Source organism: Natator depressus, chromosome 6 (assembly GCF_965152275.1).
Source record: "Natator depressus isolate rNatDep1 chromosome 6, rNatDep2.hap1, whole genome shotgun sequence".
In the NCBI taxonomy this organism is placed as follows: Eukaryota; Metazoa; Chordata; order Testudines; family Cheloniidae; genus Natator; species Natator depressus.
Genome location: NC_134239.1, coordinates 102,884,092 through 102,903,425, shown reverse-complemented (window position 1 = coordinate 102,903,425; position 19,334 = coordinate 102,884,092). Strand labels below are relative to the sequence as shown.

General features: G+C 41.6%; 1 protein-coding gene across 8 annotated transcripts in view; it reads right to left on the bottom strand.

Annotated features, from left to right (window-relative positions):
- Positions 1–878: 878 nt before the first annotated feature.
- Positions 879–19,334, bottom strand: part of UNC79 (unc-79 homolog, NALCN channel complex subunit) — a 147,117-nt gene continuing 128,661 nt past the window's right edge. For 4 of the 8 annotated variants that reach the window (XM_074956152.1, XM_074956157.1, XM_074956153.1 and 1 more), the window contains 6 exons: positions 16,001–16,176; positions 14,358–14,544; positions 12,156–12,353; positions 9,813–9,890; positions 3,244–3,285; positions 881–2,309 (listed from right to left, as the gene is read on the bottom strand). In XM_074956152.1, coding sequence (XP_074812253.1) covers positions 2,109–2,309; positions 3,244–3,285; positions 9,813–9,890; positions 12,156–12,353; positions 14,358–14,544; positions 16,001–16,176 — 882 coding nt within the window. In that variant the 3' untranslated portion in view covers positions 881–2,108. Of the gene's footprint in view, positions 2,310–3,243; positions 3,286–9,812; positions 9,891–12,155; positions 12,354–14,357; positions 14,545–16,000; positions 16,177–18,051; positions 18,322–19,334 lie in introns of those variants that run through there. The other 4 variants (XM_074956155.1, XM_074956156.1, XM_074956154.1 and 1 more) reach the window with 3 other exon arrangements.

The window sequence follows — 19,334 nt, the reverse complement described above, 5'->3', positions numbered from 1 at the left end:
GCCTCCTTCTCAGGCTCTGGATGTGCTGCAGGGACACTGTGGGTTGGACACTTGCTCTGGTGGTGGCCACACGCTCTCAGGCTCTAAGTGGTAGGACCTTTCTTCCCAGTGTCGCCCCCACCCTGTCGGGGTTACGATCCAAGTCTGGCCTGCAGAGCCTCTTGGCTGAGGTGTCTCCCTGTGCTGGGCCAGCTGCCCAGGGTCCCCCTCGCTCTCCCCAGCTGCTCACCACACCCAGCTCCAGACTGCTCCAGCCCCAGCTCCACCACTCTGTCTCAGCGCTGCTTTGCTGCTCTGCCGCCAGCTCCCTGGGCTGCTTCTTTGGCCCCTCTGGCTCTGGTTGCTGCAGCTCTGCTCCCAGGACAGGGTCTACTCTCTCTGGGCTGCTTTTCTGGTCCCTCTGGATCTGGCTCAGCTCTGCTCCCCAGCTTAGCTCGGCCCCACTCTGTCTGAGCCAGGCAAATCCAGCTCACACGGAAGACAGGACAGGACCTCCCTGGCCTCCTGACACTCTGATTAGCCTGCCCACCCTGTCATTCAGGCTGATCTGGAGCATTGGCCTCTCCCCATTGTTCCTGGGGGCTGTCAGTCTCAGGGTCCTGATTCCCCATCGACCCTTCCCCCTTTTTCGTACTGGGAGCTAGCCAACCAAAACACCCCCACTGAATTGTAGTAAGGGGGCAACAGTCCCCTTACATATGAATCTATGAGGGAACAGAATCTAAATCTCTCTCTCAGCTGTGTTGGTTCTGCAAGGCTAACAGGAGTAAAAGAAATAAAATCTTTACTCAAGCAATTATTTTCTGGACTCCAGTCCCCCTCCAAAGGAGCTGGGGAAAAACACATTAATGCTGAGTGTGGTAGTAAAGGGTATGTTTTAAATAGGATTTTAATATACAGCTGACATGTACATTTATTCTTCTTCTAGTCAGTGCATTACAGTAATAAATATGAGAGATTGTTTATGAATCAACAGAATTAAATATTAATTACACGAGGTGATAAATTCTGGTCTTTTTAGGAATTCACCAAAAGCCACTGAAGTCAATGAAAGTCTTTCCATTGACTTAAATGGGCTTTGGATCAGTCCCTTAATGCTGTTAAAATTCATTTGTTATTAAACAAACTTTCTATGCAATATTATGCCATAGCTATAATTTGTTATCAGAATGCAAAAATTCAGGACCAAACCTTCCCCTACTGAACTCTATGGTAAAACTTCCCTAGACATGAAAAAAGAGCAGAATCGGGCTATACATTTTTAATTGCACTGTATACAAATATGCACAAAAGACTAAAATACTGTAGTCACAAAACTCAAGAGGTTTCCATGAAGCTTACAGGAAAGTACAGCACAAAATCAGTGAAGTGAAAAGTTTTTTTTTTTCAAAAAATAATAAACCATACTTGATAGGTGTGGTAAACATTAAACAAAAAGACAAATGAACTGGCACAGTTTAACAACCTCATTTCTAAGTGTGCTTTGTAATAATGCTCCTCCCGAGCTGCTGTTTTCCCAGAACATAATGACAAAAAGCCTCATTGTAACATCACTGTTTTACAGTGACAAATTTTATTGCATTGCCAACTGCGAGTTTAAAAGAAAAAGCTGTAGAAAGGATCCCAAAGCACCACCACCGCCCTTTTTTATTTTATTTTGTGTGTGTGTGTGTGTGTGATTATCATCCAAAATAGCAACATAGCACTTTCATGTGTCACTAGTCTAGTTTAAAAAAAATAGAAGTTAATTAAAGAAAAGTGAGTTTTGTTTTTGTTTCAAAAATAATATAAAGAACCATTTCAGAATCAAATATTTCAATGATTAGAAATATGTTTAGCATGAAAGATAGATCCCAACCCTGCAAAAATTCTTGAGTGCAATCTCAATGACTTCACTGGGACTGCTCGTGTGAGCAAGAATTTATGTGTGTGATTACGAATTGGCAGGATCAGGCTCTTAGCTTTGCCCTGTGCAAGCTTTTGCACAATTGTCCTAGGCTAAAAAGCATAGATAAAGTACTAATATATACAAAAATGAGCTTTTGTCTTATAGCTTTAACCCTATTATTGCTAGACCAAAAGTGAGGATTTGGAACAATTCACATAATTCATAGAGGATAAAACTGAGATGCAGCTTCAGATGACTGAATTTCCACTTGAGCCATTTTAAACTGGGTACACTGCAGCCACTTGCGGAGTACGGATGAGCTATTGTTCATTTGTCCTGACCCTTGTAACATCCTCAGGCTGTGGTGGTTCACGTTATTCTGAATGGCTTGAAGGCGCAGCTGAAGTCCAGCAGACAAATGCTATTAAAACCAGCAGAAGGTTGAGTTTCTGTCTTTTATTCAATACATACATTAAATCAGGATGATGTAAGATTTTTTGCCAGGCGCGGATTTCTGGAGGAGAGGATTCCCCCCGCATGCCCCACCTCCCTCCATCCCAGGTGTCTTTCCACCTCATCTCCAACCATCGACAAAGATGTTGTCACAAGGGGCATGGATTTCAGGCCACCATCCCCAAAATCACTATGTTCTCAACAGCAACTTTAGGTGGAGCTTTCTGCACAGCCTTTATTCCCATCCACTCTTGACTGACAGGACCCATTGGTACGCCTCATCCTCATTTCTGTCACACACAGGGCCACTGAGCATCATCATCCAACCAGCAGACCACAGCAGGTCAATGTTTAGGTTGACCTGATTTAGTTGGGGATTGGTCTTGTTTTGAGCAGGGGGTTGGACTAGATGACCTCCTGAGGTCCCTTCCAACCCTGATATGCTATGATTCTATGAACGTCAGGTGCTGTAGAACTGAAAGCCACCCTCTGAATCATGGGTTCTCAACCTGTGAGTCGATGTCAGGGGGTTATGGACCACCCTGCTTTCCTTAGCTAGTTACATGAGAATGGAGAGGGCCTCCCACCTAGATCCTAGTTAGATGGAAGTCATGGGTGACGCAGTATCTCAATACGGAAAAGGTTGAGAACTACTGTCCTAAATGATGCCTCAGCCCATTCAAATTTGGCATATTCAATGCTGGGCCACTGAATGTCCCCAAATACCAAGCAGTTTGCATATTATAACGAGATGTATGTTGAAAAAATAATATGGAGTTTTTATGATGCATTGTCAGAGAGTTGGGAACTTGAGTCCAATAGTCTTATTTCTAGAGTATATTCAGACAAAGCAAAGAACAGAAATACCAACAAGCATGAAAGAACAAGAGAAAATAACTTACCTTTAGATTTGACTGAATCATTGGCAACCACATGGGTATTAGCTGTACAAAGAGACAACAAATGTTTTGTTAGTATACTATACGGGCCTATAAATCTGTTCCAGTTACAGTGAGTCAGAGCAGGGTATATCTAACTCATTTAGCCCTTTGAATGGATGGTGACACATGCTGAAAGGACTCATCCATAAATATGGAAATGTCTTTGTAAAAGATGGGCATGCTGGACATGTGGCATTCAGAGGTTAAGAGCCAGCTTTGATCATTTGTATCCTATTTCACAATAAGGAGCCATTAATGGTACTATTTTAAGACAATGTTGATAGTTTAAAATAAAAATCCATTAAAAGGAATATTTCCCTGGAGGTGTTTTCTTAACACCCCGGTGCGCAGGTATTGGAATGGATGCGGTCCAAGCATTGCACAAAAAGGTGCACACTGCTGCAGATGTTGAAGAGCGAAAAGAATTGAGGCAGAAATTCATGATGATGCAGAACATTTTATATTCTGATCACTGACCATTGTTTTATAGGTGAACAATTGCAGGCATCCATGCTATACTCACACATCTAATTTAGGCCCAAGACCTCCTTTCACCATATAGCACGTATAGCAGACAATGAGCTGCATCTTAGTGCTGGGGCGGTGGAAAAGGAATTTTCCCTTCAGTATGCCAAGCAACTGTGGAGTTGCTGTGCAGCTGTTATTGCAGCCCTCCATGGGGGGGGATGGGTGAACCCATGTAGCAGTGGATCTTCCAGCCTCACCCTTGCCATGTCCTTATCCCTCATCTCCAACTGATCTGTGTGCATTGGCCTAAAAAAAGCCCTCCCTGCACCCTACTCCCAAGAGATAGAAGGCTCACTCATCTGGATGAAAAAGTACCTCTTAGGCTTTGACCTATGCCTGGATTTATTTTCTCCAGGACAGCGCCTCAATCTGCACTCAAACCTCCCACTGACTTCCCTGGGAACTCTATTTGCAGAGCAACTGCAGGATCAGGGCTTCATATGGTCATACTCCAGACACCAACAGAGTAGGAGGGCTCTGGGAACCCATAATCCAAGAGCTGATATTTATTTCTGGCTATATCTCTTAACAGAACTTTTATTTGAGAGTAACTTTACATGACAAGCCTACAGAAACCATTTCTATCCATGCTCTCCAATATTAGTTTAACCACTGGGCATATTGTTCTGAAATGCTTCTCCAAATGGCATCAGAATTTGCAATTTACCAATTATGCTACTGAGAGTTGTGGGTTAAACCTAATCAGTATTGACAGCATTAGATAAAGCATCATTCCCCCTGTTCATAGAATGCTAATTGTTTGTCTGGCTGCATAACATAAATTTCAGTGCTGTTTTGCTAGTGGATCATATGCAGCTCTGTCAGTATTGATTACTTGGTCCACCAAATAAAGAACCATATTCAATCCTCCGCTTCTGCAGGCAGATGGATGCCAAAACAGATGGAACCCAGCCAGAGAATAGGGGAGCATTAGCTCTGTAATCTCCTTCCCTGGGACCTTGCAGAAGCTCCTCCACTGGAGCTCTGATTACTCAGATCTATGTGGGGTTTTTGAGAGGCAGAAATAGGACAGTTAAAAGAGTACCCAAATTCCATGGCATGCTCCCCCTGCTAACCTCACAGACTTACCACTGGAAATCTGATCAGGTGCTCATGCTGCTCCTATGGGAGCTAGCCAGTGGCAGCATGTTTCCTGCCAAAGGGGAAGGAAGACTGGTCGGGAAGCTGTGCAGAAACACAGGGTCTCTTATGTACCCCAAGGTTTAGGAGGACTGACCCCTCTGCCTTGGGGGAGGGGGGGCGGTGTTAGAGGAGAGCAAATCCTCTCCCTCCCACTCCCCCCACTGTCACCTAGCTGGATGGAGGTTGAAGAAATTGAGCTGGAACACTTGGATTTTTTTTCTTTCCATCTCTCGGTCAGGCTTTTCTCCAAAAGGGGGAATATGGATTAAAAATCAGGCCAAAAAGTACTATCTGACAATAAAAGGGAGAAGCTCTATCCCAGGGGGAAGCAAACACAGTGCAAGCAGGTGGGGAACATAACACCAATGGCTAAAAGTAGATGAAATCAGGAGGTGGACCTCTCGCCGCACCAGTCAAAGAGGAAGGGGAGTTGTGAGAAAGTGCTGCTCCCTGCCAGTGAGATGAAAGAAAGCTCCTCCTCTGCTTTTAGTTTAGGAAGATCTGCAGTCCCCTATCTTGCTCCACTTTCCCTGGCTTTACCCTCCCCCCATCTCATTCCTAATAAGGTTCCCCACCACATCAGCATCCTAGTAAACACACTTCCCGTAATCCACCTGGCAACATGTGACCCTCTGACTCCCCGTTGTGGTGGTCATTACAATTACACCTTTTTCCTGTGTCTGTTGTGATGAAGTTGTACAGTGGCCTTCCTGAACATTTTAATCGCATCTGATTCCCTATTTAGAATAAGAAATACAGCAATAAACTTAATTAATGAAGATGGTAAGTATGCAGGTTTTAGTGGCAACCACTGTGCTAAAAAGGGGTGGGGTTGGTGGTGGTGATCTGATTTGCACAATGCAAAAAGCTCAGGAAAAGTATATTAAGAATGTGCTGAAACTGAATAAAAAAATAAGATTATTTTTCACTCCACTCTCTCCTCCTCACCATTCTTTAGTGATAACTTATTTTCGTTTGAAAGGCTTACATCTACATAAAGGAAAGGTGCTTTGAAACATAAAATATATTCTGTCCCCTACACTTAATTACCAACAAGGTCAAGGCAATACAAGATTTTCTAAATTGTCTGAAACATAATAAAAAACAACAATCAGCCAACAATCAGAGAGCTGTTATCTTTGCAACCTCTTCATGTAGGTTAGGGCCATGAACATTCAGGTCTTCTCTGCAACCCTTGAAAATAAGACAGTTTCAAAGCTGATTTGAGGTAAATTCCATGTTTGTAACTTAATGTTTTCCAACCTTTTTTCATTTGTGGACCCCTAAAAAATTTCAAATAGAGGTGTGGCCTCCTTTGGAAATCTTAGGCATAGTCTGCAGACCCTCAGGGGTCTGCGGACCACAGCTTGAAAACCACTGCTATAAATTATGGAGGTGCCAGTCATGGCTCCACAGTTAAAGTTGAGCTTTGCACTTAAAGCAGGGATTCAATCTCTTCGAAATGTTTTTAAAAAACAGTATATCTTCCCCACAATTACAGAACTTACTTTTAAAGTAAAGATTGAATACTGACACAATGCAAAATACTGTGTTTCTAAAGATCGATTTAAACTAATCTGGGACTACAAACACAAAAAAGCCTTAATTATAAACATATAGTTAATGCACGGTGTCACTGCAGGGGAGAGTTAAGGTTGTTTGGTTGCCCTGTGTATTTCCAAACCATAACATACTTGGATTTCTTTTAAGCTTATCTCAAATTTCCTAGATTTATAATGCTTGTTTTTGCAATAATTACAAATAATGTATTTTACTGTAAATTACTGACATATACTCTCAATCTTAACTCCATTGTAACATAGTTTTTGCTTGGCAATTTATTGCAGAATTTGTGTGAGATGCCTTTTCTTTGGGTGGGAAGGCAGCTTTAAAATCCACCCTGGGCTTCATAGGATCCTGATTCATAGGTGCCGAATCAGTGCACCTCCTGGGAACCCTGTCCATGACCCATCCTGGGACAGCCTTGCCCACTTTTAGGGCCCCAACCCGCAGAGCTCAGGTACTGAACTGAGCTCTTTACCTTTTCTGAATTTTAACATTTGCTAATAGAACCTGAATCTTTTCAATCCAATCTGCTTCATGTTCAGTCATCCGCTAGGAAGTGAAATGCTATCTCATTCCAATGTCACCCCCTCCAAGAGAGGGTCCAATCACCACATTTACTGAAGGGAAATACATGAAGTGAGGCAGTGAGAGAGTATGTCTAAAATATTTTCAGAAATTTCATTCTTTGATCAAGATATTGTCATGTAGGGAATGTTTAAGTAGCTGTCAAGGTTCCTTCCCCACTCTGAATGCTAGGGTACAGATGTGGGGACCTGCATGAAAACCTCCTAAGCTTACTTTTACCAGCTTAGATTAAAACTTCCCCAAGGTACAAACTATTTTACCTTTTGCCCTTGGACTTTCGCTGCCACCACCAAACGTCTAACCGGTATTATTTTATTAGGAAAGAGTCCGTTTGGAAATGTCTTTCCCCCCAAAATCCTCCCAAACGTTACACCCCCTTTCCTGGGGAAGGTTTGATAAAAATCCTCACCAATTTGCATAGGTGACCACAGACCCTTCTCAGAACAATGAAAAAGCATTCAGTTTCTTAAAAGAAGAATTTTAATAGAAGAAAAAGTAAAAAGAATCACCTCTGTAAAATCAGGATGGTAAATACCTTACAGGGTAATTAGATTCAAAACATAGAGAATCCCTCTAGGCAAAACCTTAAGTTACAAAAAAGACACAAAAACAGGAATATCCATTCCATTCAGCACAGCTTATTTTCTCAGCCATTTAAACAAACAGAATCTAATGCATATCTAGCTAGATTACTTACTAAGTTCTAAGTCTCCATTCCTGTTCTGTCCCCAGCAAAAGCATCACACAGACAGACAGAAACCCTTTGTTTCTCCCCCCTCCAGCTTTGAAAATATCTTGTCTCCTCATTGGTCATTGTGGTCAGGTGCCAGCGAGGTTATCCTAGCTTCTTAACCCTTTACAGGTGAAAGGGTTTTTCCTCTGGCCAGGAGGGATTTTAAAGGTGTTTACCCTTCCCTTTATATTTATGACAGTAGCTCTCCACAGTACTACAACAATATAACTCCATCGGCTGTTAGTTTTAAAGGAGGCATGGTAACAGGGGGATTGCCTTTCAGTTTTAGCTATTGTGTTACTGCTGGACACTAATGGCATTGCTATACTGCAACATAAGCCTGTGCTTGAGCCCGGGCTCAAGCCTACCCCCCCCCTTCCATCTACACTGCAATTGTGCTAACCCAGCGTTTGGACCCAGGGTCCCAGGACCCTGCAGGGTTGGAGGGTCCAAGCTCAAGTTAAGCCAGAACCCAAGGTCCGAGCCCTATTGCCTTGCAGCGTAGATGCAGCCACACTTGACTCAGGACCTGGGAGTCAGCCGGACGTATCCCACAATTCCATGGGACAACGTCCATAGTACTCTCTATCCCAATAATCTGCAATGCACTCTATTGAAAATGGAAGCCATGCCCCCTTTGTAAATGGCAGCAGCTCAGCGTTAACTCAGTCTCTCATAATCACCAATCTGCAAGCACACATTCAGAGAGCCTTCTGGGTTTGCAATGGAGAATGAACAGATCAAGTCTTTGGCAAAGCGAACTGCTTTCTGGTAACATGCAGGGCAGGCAATAAAGTTTTCCCACACTGCGTCATGGTCCTAGAGCTAGAGCAGCCACATTTCAGGGGGAGGGACGGGATGCTAGGGAATCTGGGATATGGTTACTTTGACTCAGGTCTGTGCACTGCAATATGGACACCAGAGCTCTAGATTTCAGCACAGGTTCGAAAAGTTTTAACATAAAGTCAAGCCCAGAGCTCCCTAACACGGGTCAGATGACTTGAGTCCCATTACCCCTGCGCTTATGTTGCAGTGTAGACATACCCTAAGAGGCTGAAAAAGAATAATACACAGTGGCTTGCTCTAATGCAACGCAACAGCTCAACTGTACAAAGGAACACAACTCATCTAGACTCATAGGACTAAGGACTGCTTTGCTTGCTGTTATTTCGTCTAAAAGCAGCTATCCAGAGGACTAAGTGGAAAAGCATCTATAATGCTAGAAGACTTGATTTATCCTGTGTGACCACCCCAGTTCTTTCCATTTCTTCTTTGGTTTGGCTTGTTTTACTCAGATCAATGCAGGGAACACTGGTCATCCACAAGGGGAAAAATACTACTTTATTTAAACTTTGTACCAAATGCTTCAGGCCACTGATTTCCAAAGGAGTTTTGCACAAGCAAGGCAAGCAGAACTTGGCCCTGGACTGGTGAATAGCCTATTGTGCTTCCCTAAAAGAACAGGATTCACCATCTAATTATATTCAGTTAAGAAAGAAACACACACACACACAGAGGCATTTAATAAAACCAGACATTATTCAGGCACAAGTCTTGTGTTATCACCCTGAAATAATTTGAGTGCCAGGACATAAATGTGATCTGAAAAGGAAGCTGAGTGACACCAACATTGTTAGGAATTAGAAATTGGTCCAAAATGGAAATTTAAAATCCAGATTTTGAATATTGCTGCTTGCAAAGTTCAGGGGTGTTTGTATGCAGACTTTGGATTCATTCTGTTATAGGAACTAGGAGTAAATAAGATACAAAGTCAAAATTCAAGGGCAGTGTGTGCGCAGGGTTTTGGTCTATGCCTCTATGTTAGGAATTTTACTCTTTTAATGTTGTGAAGAGCTATATTCCTGCACTGACATTTAACCTCAGCCCCTTCTAGTTTCCCCTCCTAGGAAGTCTCTTGGAAAAAAGGTCCCTACGAATCCTTAAAAGAAGTATTCACAACATGTGATTTACCTACCTTGACAAAGATAGTGGAATTGCATTCTTGTAAAGCCTCCATTAAACTAATCACATGCAGACACACCATTTCCACCATCTGAAAGAAAAAATATTAAATAAATATCCAGTGTAATAATATTGTGAACCCAGCCAATAGTCTCTAGGGATAGTCTCATTCCATTTTCTTGGCAGCTATACTGGGGCATAAGCTGTATGTTTTTTAACCACTGACATTTCAGGTTAAATATCACATGATGACATGGGGGACATTTCTATTTAGTAAGTGTTTCTCTGATGCAGAGCACCTATCTGTTAGAGTGCTCTATATATTTTAATTCCTATTGCACACCAAGACAAACTGTCTTCAGTTTTCTTCCTCTCAGTCATTGTTCCTTCTGTATGTCCCTGTTGGGTAGTTCTCATCAATCATTGAATCAGAAACTGGTATTTTTATTTACTGAATTCCTTTTAAAATTAACTTAGTCACAAAGATCAGATTTTATTTTTTCCATCTGAAGGTGATTTATTGTTCTGAATTGGCAGAGGGACCATGAATATATAATTCTTTGATTTTATAGCATGAAATACGGCATATGCAAATATTAGCTTTTTGGTAGTAAACAGCATTTTATGTTTTCTGTTCTGTAAATGCATAGGTACAAGAAGACAAATATCTTGAGATGGCAGTGAGTATTTGCAGTGCCTGTCTGAACTATGCATGTATTCCCCTATATCACAATAAATTTAGCTTTTCAGTATTGCTTGTCTCCTTCAAAGAGCTTTACAAACACTAACTAAATTGAACTTCAAAATACCCCTGTAAGAATAAGTATTATCCACATTTTACAGAGCATGTAGCCAAGGCAGAGAGTTTAATAACTTGTGCCAAAGGCCACAAAATGAGTCATTGTTAGAACTGAGATTAAAACTCAGGGGTTCCTAGTCCCACACCTTTCCCCTTAGATTGACCAAGCATCAGGCTAGTCAGAGGTAGAGGTCATGCAGAATTTCAGTTGATTTCACTAGGAGCTCCAGGCTTACAGCAGCAGTTCCCAAACTGTGTTCAGTGGACTACAAGTGGGTCACAGAGCATATAACGAGTAGTCCATTGACAGCAGGCTGGTCACCCAGGCTTCTCCACATTTCCAGAGGTTAAAATCACATGAAAGGACAGCTATAAATATATTAAGTGCTTGCCTAATGTGACTTTAATGTAAACAATTGCTGTAGTTGGCACAAAAATATTCCAGCTGCAGTCCATGTGATTGCAAATGAAATGGAAAATGCCCAAACATAGAGGGAATGGGAGGTAGTCTACATGATCATACATGAGCAGGGAGGTGCTCCACAAAGCAGTCTCTGCATAAATAGGAGGTCCACATTCTAGAAAATGTTGAGAACCCCATGCTTAGAGGACCGGGCTATATGTGAGGAATCTCTGTCTTGGGCCTAGAATCAGAACCTTCAGAGCCAAACCAGCAATTACCATTTCAGCTAATGGAGAATATCCATCATATTAGTAGAACCAGAAGCTCATGACGAGTCTGGCAAGTGAGAGACAAGACCGCTATGTACCTTGCCCATCTTAAGCAAGCTGTCAACCATGAGTGTGCAAACAGAGAGAACTATTATTCTAGCACTGTGCATGCTTTAGGGCCTGAACCTATGAGGTACTCAGCAATGGAAGTCAACGGGAGTTTATAGCACTCGGCACATATCCGGAGGCACTGGGAAATCTGCATAACATTGGGTCCTTAGTGAACTGCACCTACGTCCTGCACCTGCATGCTAAGCAGTGGAACTGGATGGATACTCTGTAACAAATAACTAATTAAACAAATTTGGCTCATTTTCTGTTTGTGAAATGTCTGAACAGACGGCAGTCTTCTCAAATCATTCATTACTCAAAAATATTTGCTGAACGATCTCTGTGGATTATGCTCGCTCAATAACTTCTTTGCAACCAGCTGACTGTAAGAGTTCAATATTGATCATTTGAACTGTTTTGACTGAATACATGGGTCACATGGTAAAAACTCAAACAAATATTTACAGAACCATTCTGAAGTATTTGATCAATTTTGCGATGCAAACTCAGAAGCTCTAACACTGAATAGCGCTAAGATCCAATAGAAGTGAATAGCACTCAGATCCTTGTTCAGATCACTACAGGGTAAAACTATTGCTAGCTATCTTTCCCTTTGAACTCTCAAAGGTAACATATACTGCACAGTCAAAAGTAGCACAATTGCTTCACAGAATTATGCATAGTCCCATGTATTCAGTTTTAAACTTTAAACCTAGACGGTTTGGCTTTATAAATATCTGTAATAAACAAATCTGTATACAGCATCTGACTCACCACTTTGTTATGTGCCATAAGCTGTAGGATACTAGGCGTCACTCGGCTCCAGAACTCCAGAGCTGTAAGGATGGCTGTAAAGCTAAACTCATTTTGATTTTGGACCGTAGGGGCTACTGCTGTTTGTTCACAATACACTGTCCAGAGCTGAGCAAATATAAACGCATGGAAGAGGGAACACATGTGCAGCACTGATGTCTGTGGAAAGAGTAACAAGAAAAAAATGTTTTTCTCGAAAAAGTATAAAGTACTTTCCCCATCAAAGTACCCCCATTAACATAAAATTATTCCATCAAATTAAATCCCCCAAGAAGTTCTCCCCCATCAGGTACTCACTGATCAAATCCACCATAACTATCAAAGTGTTTCTCTCGTTGCAGTAAGTGAAAGGCATCTGATAACAGCTCATGCATGTTGAAATAATATGTTTATATTTACACCCTAAAAGCCCAATCCTGCAAACAGATCTGCACATACAGGCCCTTACCTGTGCAGATGTGTAACCCACACACCTTCTGAGTGTGGTGTTCTGTCCCATCTAGTGGCACCGAGACCACTTAGAGACAGTTAAATCAGTCTGCTCTACAGCCTTAGCTAACAGCCAGTTGGCTTTTAGCTCATGCTGTAGAGGTTCACGCACTAAGCTCCAGAAGCCTCAGGTTCGATCCTGCCTGCCAACAACAGGGGTCTGTCGGCATTACAGACGCACTACGGGGTATTAAAGTAAGGGTCAGAGTGTGAAGACCACTTTGTCCTTGGGAACCAATCCTGCTGAGTTTACTGGGGTAAAACGCTCATTGCCGTCAATGGGAGGCCTGTAGGAATATGACCTTAAACATGCTACTGCCCAAGTCAGTAGGAGTGTGAGTTTCCCAAGGAAATATGTATCCATACAAAATAAATCATTTTACATCAATTTCTTTTAATCTGCAACCCAGCTCCATCTTACCAGAATATAAACACCCCAAAACACCTCCATGTTACAGTCCCATAATGGGAACTTTGCAAGACTCGCTGTGTAGTTTTACAGATGTACCTGAGCATGAGCCTTTAATAATAAATGTTAGATATAGTGATTTCTGACAGACACGCCAAAGAGCTGTCACGATTCCTAGACATGTCACTAGTTCATTATAAAAAATGTTCTACTGTAATTCAGGTCATAGATATTTTCTCTGTTCAAAAGTGCAACAGTGATTCATGACCAATGCCAGTATGACTGCACAAAAACACTGCCAGGGTTGCTTGGTAACTGGAGGGAAGTATTTGAAAGAGCAAAAAGAACTAGAAGGAATGAATGGGAAGCATCAGTCTTGAATGGGTGAGGGGAGGCCAAGCACTAGACAAGCATGTGATCATTCTACTTCTGTAGTTAATAAACTCCTATTTATTATTTATTTAATAAACACATACTGCCTGCTGCATCTATGTTAATTATTGTCATAAATGGTTTACGATTTGCAACATCACTGTTCATCTTCAAAGCACTTGACAAATCAAGCTGGGCTTGAGCCCATCTGTTTGCAAATATTAAGTCTTTTTTTAATCCTCACACTACCTCTGTGATGTAGGTTAGCAAGTCTTATTAGAATAGAATAGAATAGAATAGAGAGATATTTAGTCACTTTGTAAAGGGAGAGTCAATGTGGAGCTAAGAAAGCTAGACTAAGGACTCAGAAATTTCCATCTCCCACTCCTGTGCTCAGACCACTAGACAGTGATGCTCTCAGACAATAAAATATCTCTAGCAAGCTGATTTTTAGTGAATTTATCACTATGAATTTCTATGTCTATTGGGGCAGTTACCTTAAGAAAGACTGGGCAGGTTTGGGTTTTCTTTTCTGAATTATGATCATAAGTTTATTATGCTTCCAGTTTCCTATATCTTATGAAGACAGCAGCCTGCTAACTTTGGGCAGTTTTAGTATGGTGGGACCATTATTGAACTAGAAAGTGGGCAGTGTCATTTTAAAACATTCAAACAATACTGCTGGAATATTCTACATGTACAAGGGGTACCATCTGGGAATTTAAGCCACTTTAAATAAGGCATTAACATGAAGTTGCTTTTAAGATATCCAGAGGAGGAAAAGTTGTAAGATGCATCTTCAGCTCCCTGAAAAAAACCACATCTGGTTAAGTGTTTGCAATACTAATGGCATTGCATATGGTGTATCATCTTAAACTCCTGGAATCCCTTACCTTTGATTGCTCTGGAAACCCAATCAGGATAACAATAAGGTGGTCTGCGATGTGGGAGCCAGCATCCAGAGGAATTGGCATGCAAGATGAGGGAAAATTCGGACAGACGACATTGTGTGTCAGAGACCCCAGAAGTAGCCAGGAGAGTAAACGAATATGAGATACACATTCGATGAATTCTTTGGGCCTGTCAGAGAACAACTGATTTTTACAATGCAAGTGACCTTTGCTTTCTCTCATTAACTGAAAATCCCGTATGTTTGCAAAATGCTGCCAGTGCTTGCTAGAGTCTAAATCATTTGGACAGCCTGTGGGAATGGCAGGTGGAGCCGCGTGTGGATTGGCTGACCTGGCTTGGCACTAACATGCCCAGCAGCACTTGTTCTGTCCTTGCAAAGCAGAAATTCTGCACCAGGCTGATGTGGCGAACTCACAGAGCCACACGCAGTGATTATTTGGATATAAATGATCAAAGGAGCTGTATATCATGATTCCTCTGTATATTAAAGACTGGGGTTATGGCACTGGGCTGTGATTCATGAGATCTAGACTCAGCTCCCAGCTCTGCCAGAGACTTCCTGGGTGACCACGGGCAAGTCACTGGATCTCTCGGGATCTCACTTCCCCATCAGTAAAATAAAGTTAATAACACTTCCTTTCTCCCACCCTTTGTCTGTCTTGGTCCATTTAATTTGTAAGTTTTTGGGGGCAGGGACGGTCTCTGATTAAAAGATCATACATCATCTAGCACGAGACCCTGATCTTAGCTGGGGTGTCTAAGTGTTAGTGTAACACAAGAATAACAATAGTTTCCATAAATTTCATCTCACTCCCAGATCCCCTGGCTTTCACAAAGCCTGGAATTTAGATTACTTAGTCATCTGAATTCAGAGGCACTGAGAAGAAACGAATTTCAGGTCAGAAAGCAGTTGCCTAGCAGACCTCTCACTGCCATTTTTCATTATTAATTTAATATCAACAGTGATTCAAAACACCCATGAGGCATAAGAATAATACATTTATTTTATTCATTGGCTTTTCTCTGGTGTTCAGCACCTAGGACCTGGGGCTTCACAAACATTAATTATCCTCATTTTACACGTGGCGAACTGAAGCCCAGGGAGATGATAAATTAAAGTATATGTACAGCTTCACAGATTAAATCCAAAGAACCTCTCATATTGTGAAGTCTTTTTTTAACAGATCACCTTCAGAATGGGCCCAATCCTGACGCCCCACTCATTTACATTCACTCCTTACACAGGCAAACTGCAATGAGTAAGAAGTCAGGAGTTGGCCCTATATAGCTAGGTTTACAACCAGAACTGATTGAATACTTTCATTCTGTTTTACTATGAACTCAGATTCTCACATCCTTATTCAAATTCATCCCTGATGTAACTTCACTGAAGCCAATGGAGTTACATCATGGATCCATTTGGGACCATGACGCAACACTACTGAGTGATAAAGTTGGGGTTGTTGAAACATTTAACATTGAATTGTCTTTGTTTCAACATCCATCATCAAATCACACCCACTGTCATCACTAACTGCATTCCCTTTAATCTGGCAAGAACCCCAGAATTATTGTGGGAATTTCTGCCTCATTGCTCTTCTTTTGGGGACAAAAGTGCTCTTACCCCTGTTGCATTGCAGAAGGAGGATGGTACAGCCATGGCAAGTAACGAATCACAGCTTTATTATCTCTGTGATTTCCTCGTGTAATTTCCATAGCTGCAATCTGAGCTAAACCAACTTTGAGATGTCCACCAAAGGTGTCTTCATGCAGTGGCTGGGAACACGTCTTCATGTGACTCTGCAAAGTAAAGATCTGATTTTCTATCCAGTAAGGTATTGCACTAAATCCACTTTATGCAAATTCTCACATATTGTCTGTTCACCTTCAATCACCCATACAAAGAAAGAGGCAACATGTGCATGCATCCTATCAGCAAACCCTGTAACTATGTATGCAAACTAGCTTTTGCATACTCTATTTATTTAATTGCACATCAAAGGACTCAATCTTTTCACAAGGTAATATAATTTGCACAAGAAATTACCAGCTTTACCCAGGCAAATAGCCATTTGCCTTTTAAAATACAATATTTTGCCTCTTCAGTGGGTGAGAGACCATTTTGCATGGCTCATTTTTTGTGAGGACGTTTAGGCCCTGAAAATCTAAGGGCAATGTTGTATCAACTGAGTGGCATATGCTTATCCCTGAGAACATATTTTATAAAACACTGTTGTGAGCTGTAATGCTTAATTGGTGCTTCTTGAGATTCCTCCATATTCCCAAATGTGCTAACTCTGAATTGTCTATTGCTATTGCAGATGATGGCAGTGCCAACTGGTGTATGGTTTGCTTAAAGGGACAAAATGTCCTTTGCACAATAGAGGCCATATTATCAGCTGGAATAAATTGCTATAATGGCACAAAAATCAATAGACCTATGCTGATTTTCATCAGTGAAGGATCTGGCCCCAGTAATTTTAGTTCAACAAATGAAAATCATTTAACTGAACTCCTGTTTCAGGAGTGCAAAATCTTCCAGCACAGACAGACAGATCTTTTGCTTATGTCCAGATAGTGAAATTTATAAATTCAGCTTTCCTGACTTTCTAGAAATTTACATTTTATTCCAAGAGAAAACAAAGACCATAAATAACCGAACACAGAAAATAAATGAGAATATGGCTATGCTGAGACATTATCATGTGCAAGTCTAATATAATGCACTAGTTACTAATACAGGCCTGAGAAAGAAATACACAATTAACGTCTCTTCCACAGAAAAACACTTTATTAGAGCTAAACTAACAACTTTTAACTAAATATTTATTCAGCAAACTTCACCTCTTTTTTTGTTCATTGAATGTCTGCAAACAGTGCTTTCCTTAGATTTATTCATTAGCTGATGAACAATTTCCCCCTTTCAAATTCAAAGCCTTGTTATCCACAATTTGAAATCCCAAATCAAGTTGTGCGCCTAGGTTGTGATTGGTCATATAAGTCACATGATATTGTTCCCATCACCTGGATTGGATAGTGTGACTCTGACCAACAGAGGGAATACTTGCAGAAAACAAATGTACAATGTGGACAAACTTAAAATCCACTTTCCAGGGACATTTGCGTTAGTGAAACCCAGTCAATATGAACATTCATGTAAAATGAGTATGAATGGGTATGAACATGGATGATGTGGACTTGTTTAAAATGCTGACTGAACATTTGCAGGTTTTTTGGTTTGGTTTTTTCCAGTATTTGCCCAGTTATATAGGAGACATACAATGTGTTTCTGTCTGCATCCCTTAAAAAGGTAAATCCAAAAAGGAAGAGGCTACAGCTTTTCCACCTACAAACTTTCCAGACTAAATATATACTTGCCTTTACATTTTCCAAACTGAACCAGAACCTCAATAAACCATTAATTAAAATAATGGTCATATTAGCTGGCTTTCTACTGTATTCCTTCAAGCAGTCTGACCCATATCTCATATGGGCTGAATCCAAGCATCCTAAAATTTGGAAATGCTTTGATTCTGATCCAGATTTCAACCCCCAAATCACAAAGTTTAGGAGTTTGCTCCCTGGTTTAATTTTGCCCCATGAAAGACAGATATATGAAGACCAGACAAGGGGGCTTAGTTCAGGTCCATCACTTGCTATACAAGGACTAACGATAAACATGAAGAACTTTTAGATTCTGCAAAGACTTATGCAGCTGTGTAATTGAAGCAAGTCAAGGTGGATGAGGTGGTAATATCTTTTACTGGACCAACTTCTGTTGCATGTAGTGGTCAGAGGGCTATAGATGGTGACACCTCTGGGAATGATGTTTTGTTTCTTGCATTTGCTCAGAAAGTAGATGTCGCTGTTCAGTTTTTCTTCCTTTTTCTTCATGTGGCGGAGTTTCCATTTCAGATGGAAAAATTTGATATCTTCCATCGTTGTCTGCAATGTTGTTGTAGCCGTATTGGTCCCAGGATATTAGAGATACAAGTTGGGTGAAGTAATGTTTTATTGGACCTTTTACCTCACCAACCCTCTCTCTAATATCCTGGGACCAACACAACCACAAGCACCAGTTTCCTCCAGGCACCAGGGGTGCTCAACCTCCTGCTCTGCCCCAGGCCTCACCCCCACCTGACCCTTTCCTCCAAATCTCCACCCCTACCCTGTCTCTTCCTGCCCCCGCTTGGCCCCAGGCCCTGCCCGCACACCCACCCCATCCCTTCCCCCAAACCCCCATCCCTGCTCCATCTCTTCCTGCCCAGTTCCACCCCCTCCCCCAGTGCACCCCATCCCCACTCCTCTCTCCTCCCCCCCCCAGCACCTCCAGCACGCTGCAGAACAGCTGATCGAAGCAGGCAGGAGGCACTGGGAGGGAGGAGCTGGCTGTCTGTGGGTGCTAAGCACTCACTAGTTTTTTTCCCCTTGGCTGCTCCAGCCCTGGAGTGATGCATTTGCATGAGCTTTTGCAAGATTGGAGCCTTAAAGAGATACCAACAATTTAGTAAAATGGGAAAAGAAAAGGGAAGAAGGAGGAATAAAAAAAAAGTATGCAAGAGAGCGAGCTCTTTTTAGGAATATTTCACAGAGAGAGGTCATCTGAATATATTTACAAAGATACGGTTTCCATTTATGGTTTCAATCAAATTCATGTTTTCTGTGGCATAAGCGTACAGGATGAGTCTCTTAGTTTCACCACTGATTCATTTTTTAGTATATTTGGAAAGTAATTTAGAATGTGTGAATAATTTTTTAACAGGGAAAAATTAGAGTGGGATGGGAATTCAGTTCAGTTGAAAATGATTAATTAGTTCACGCTTTAGAGTGGATCACTACTCCAGTGCAAAAGAGGAAAAAAGCAGCTTCCCCTACTGGAGCATTTCTAAAAGCTGAATAGGGCTCAAGGCAGACATTCAAAAGGGCAGGAACTGGAAGCAGAGATATTTCTCTCTTTA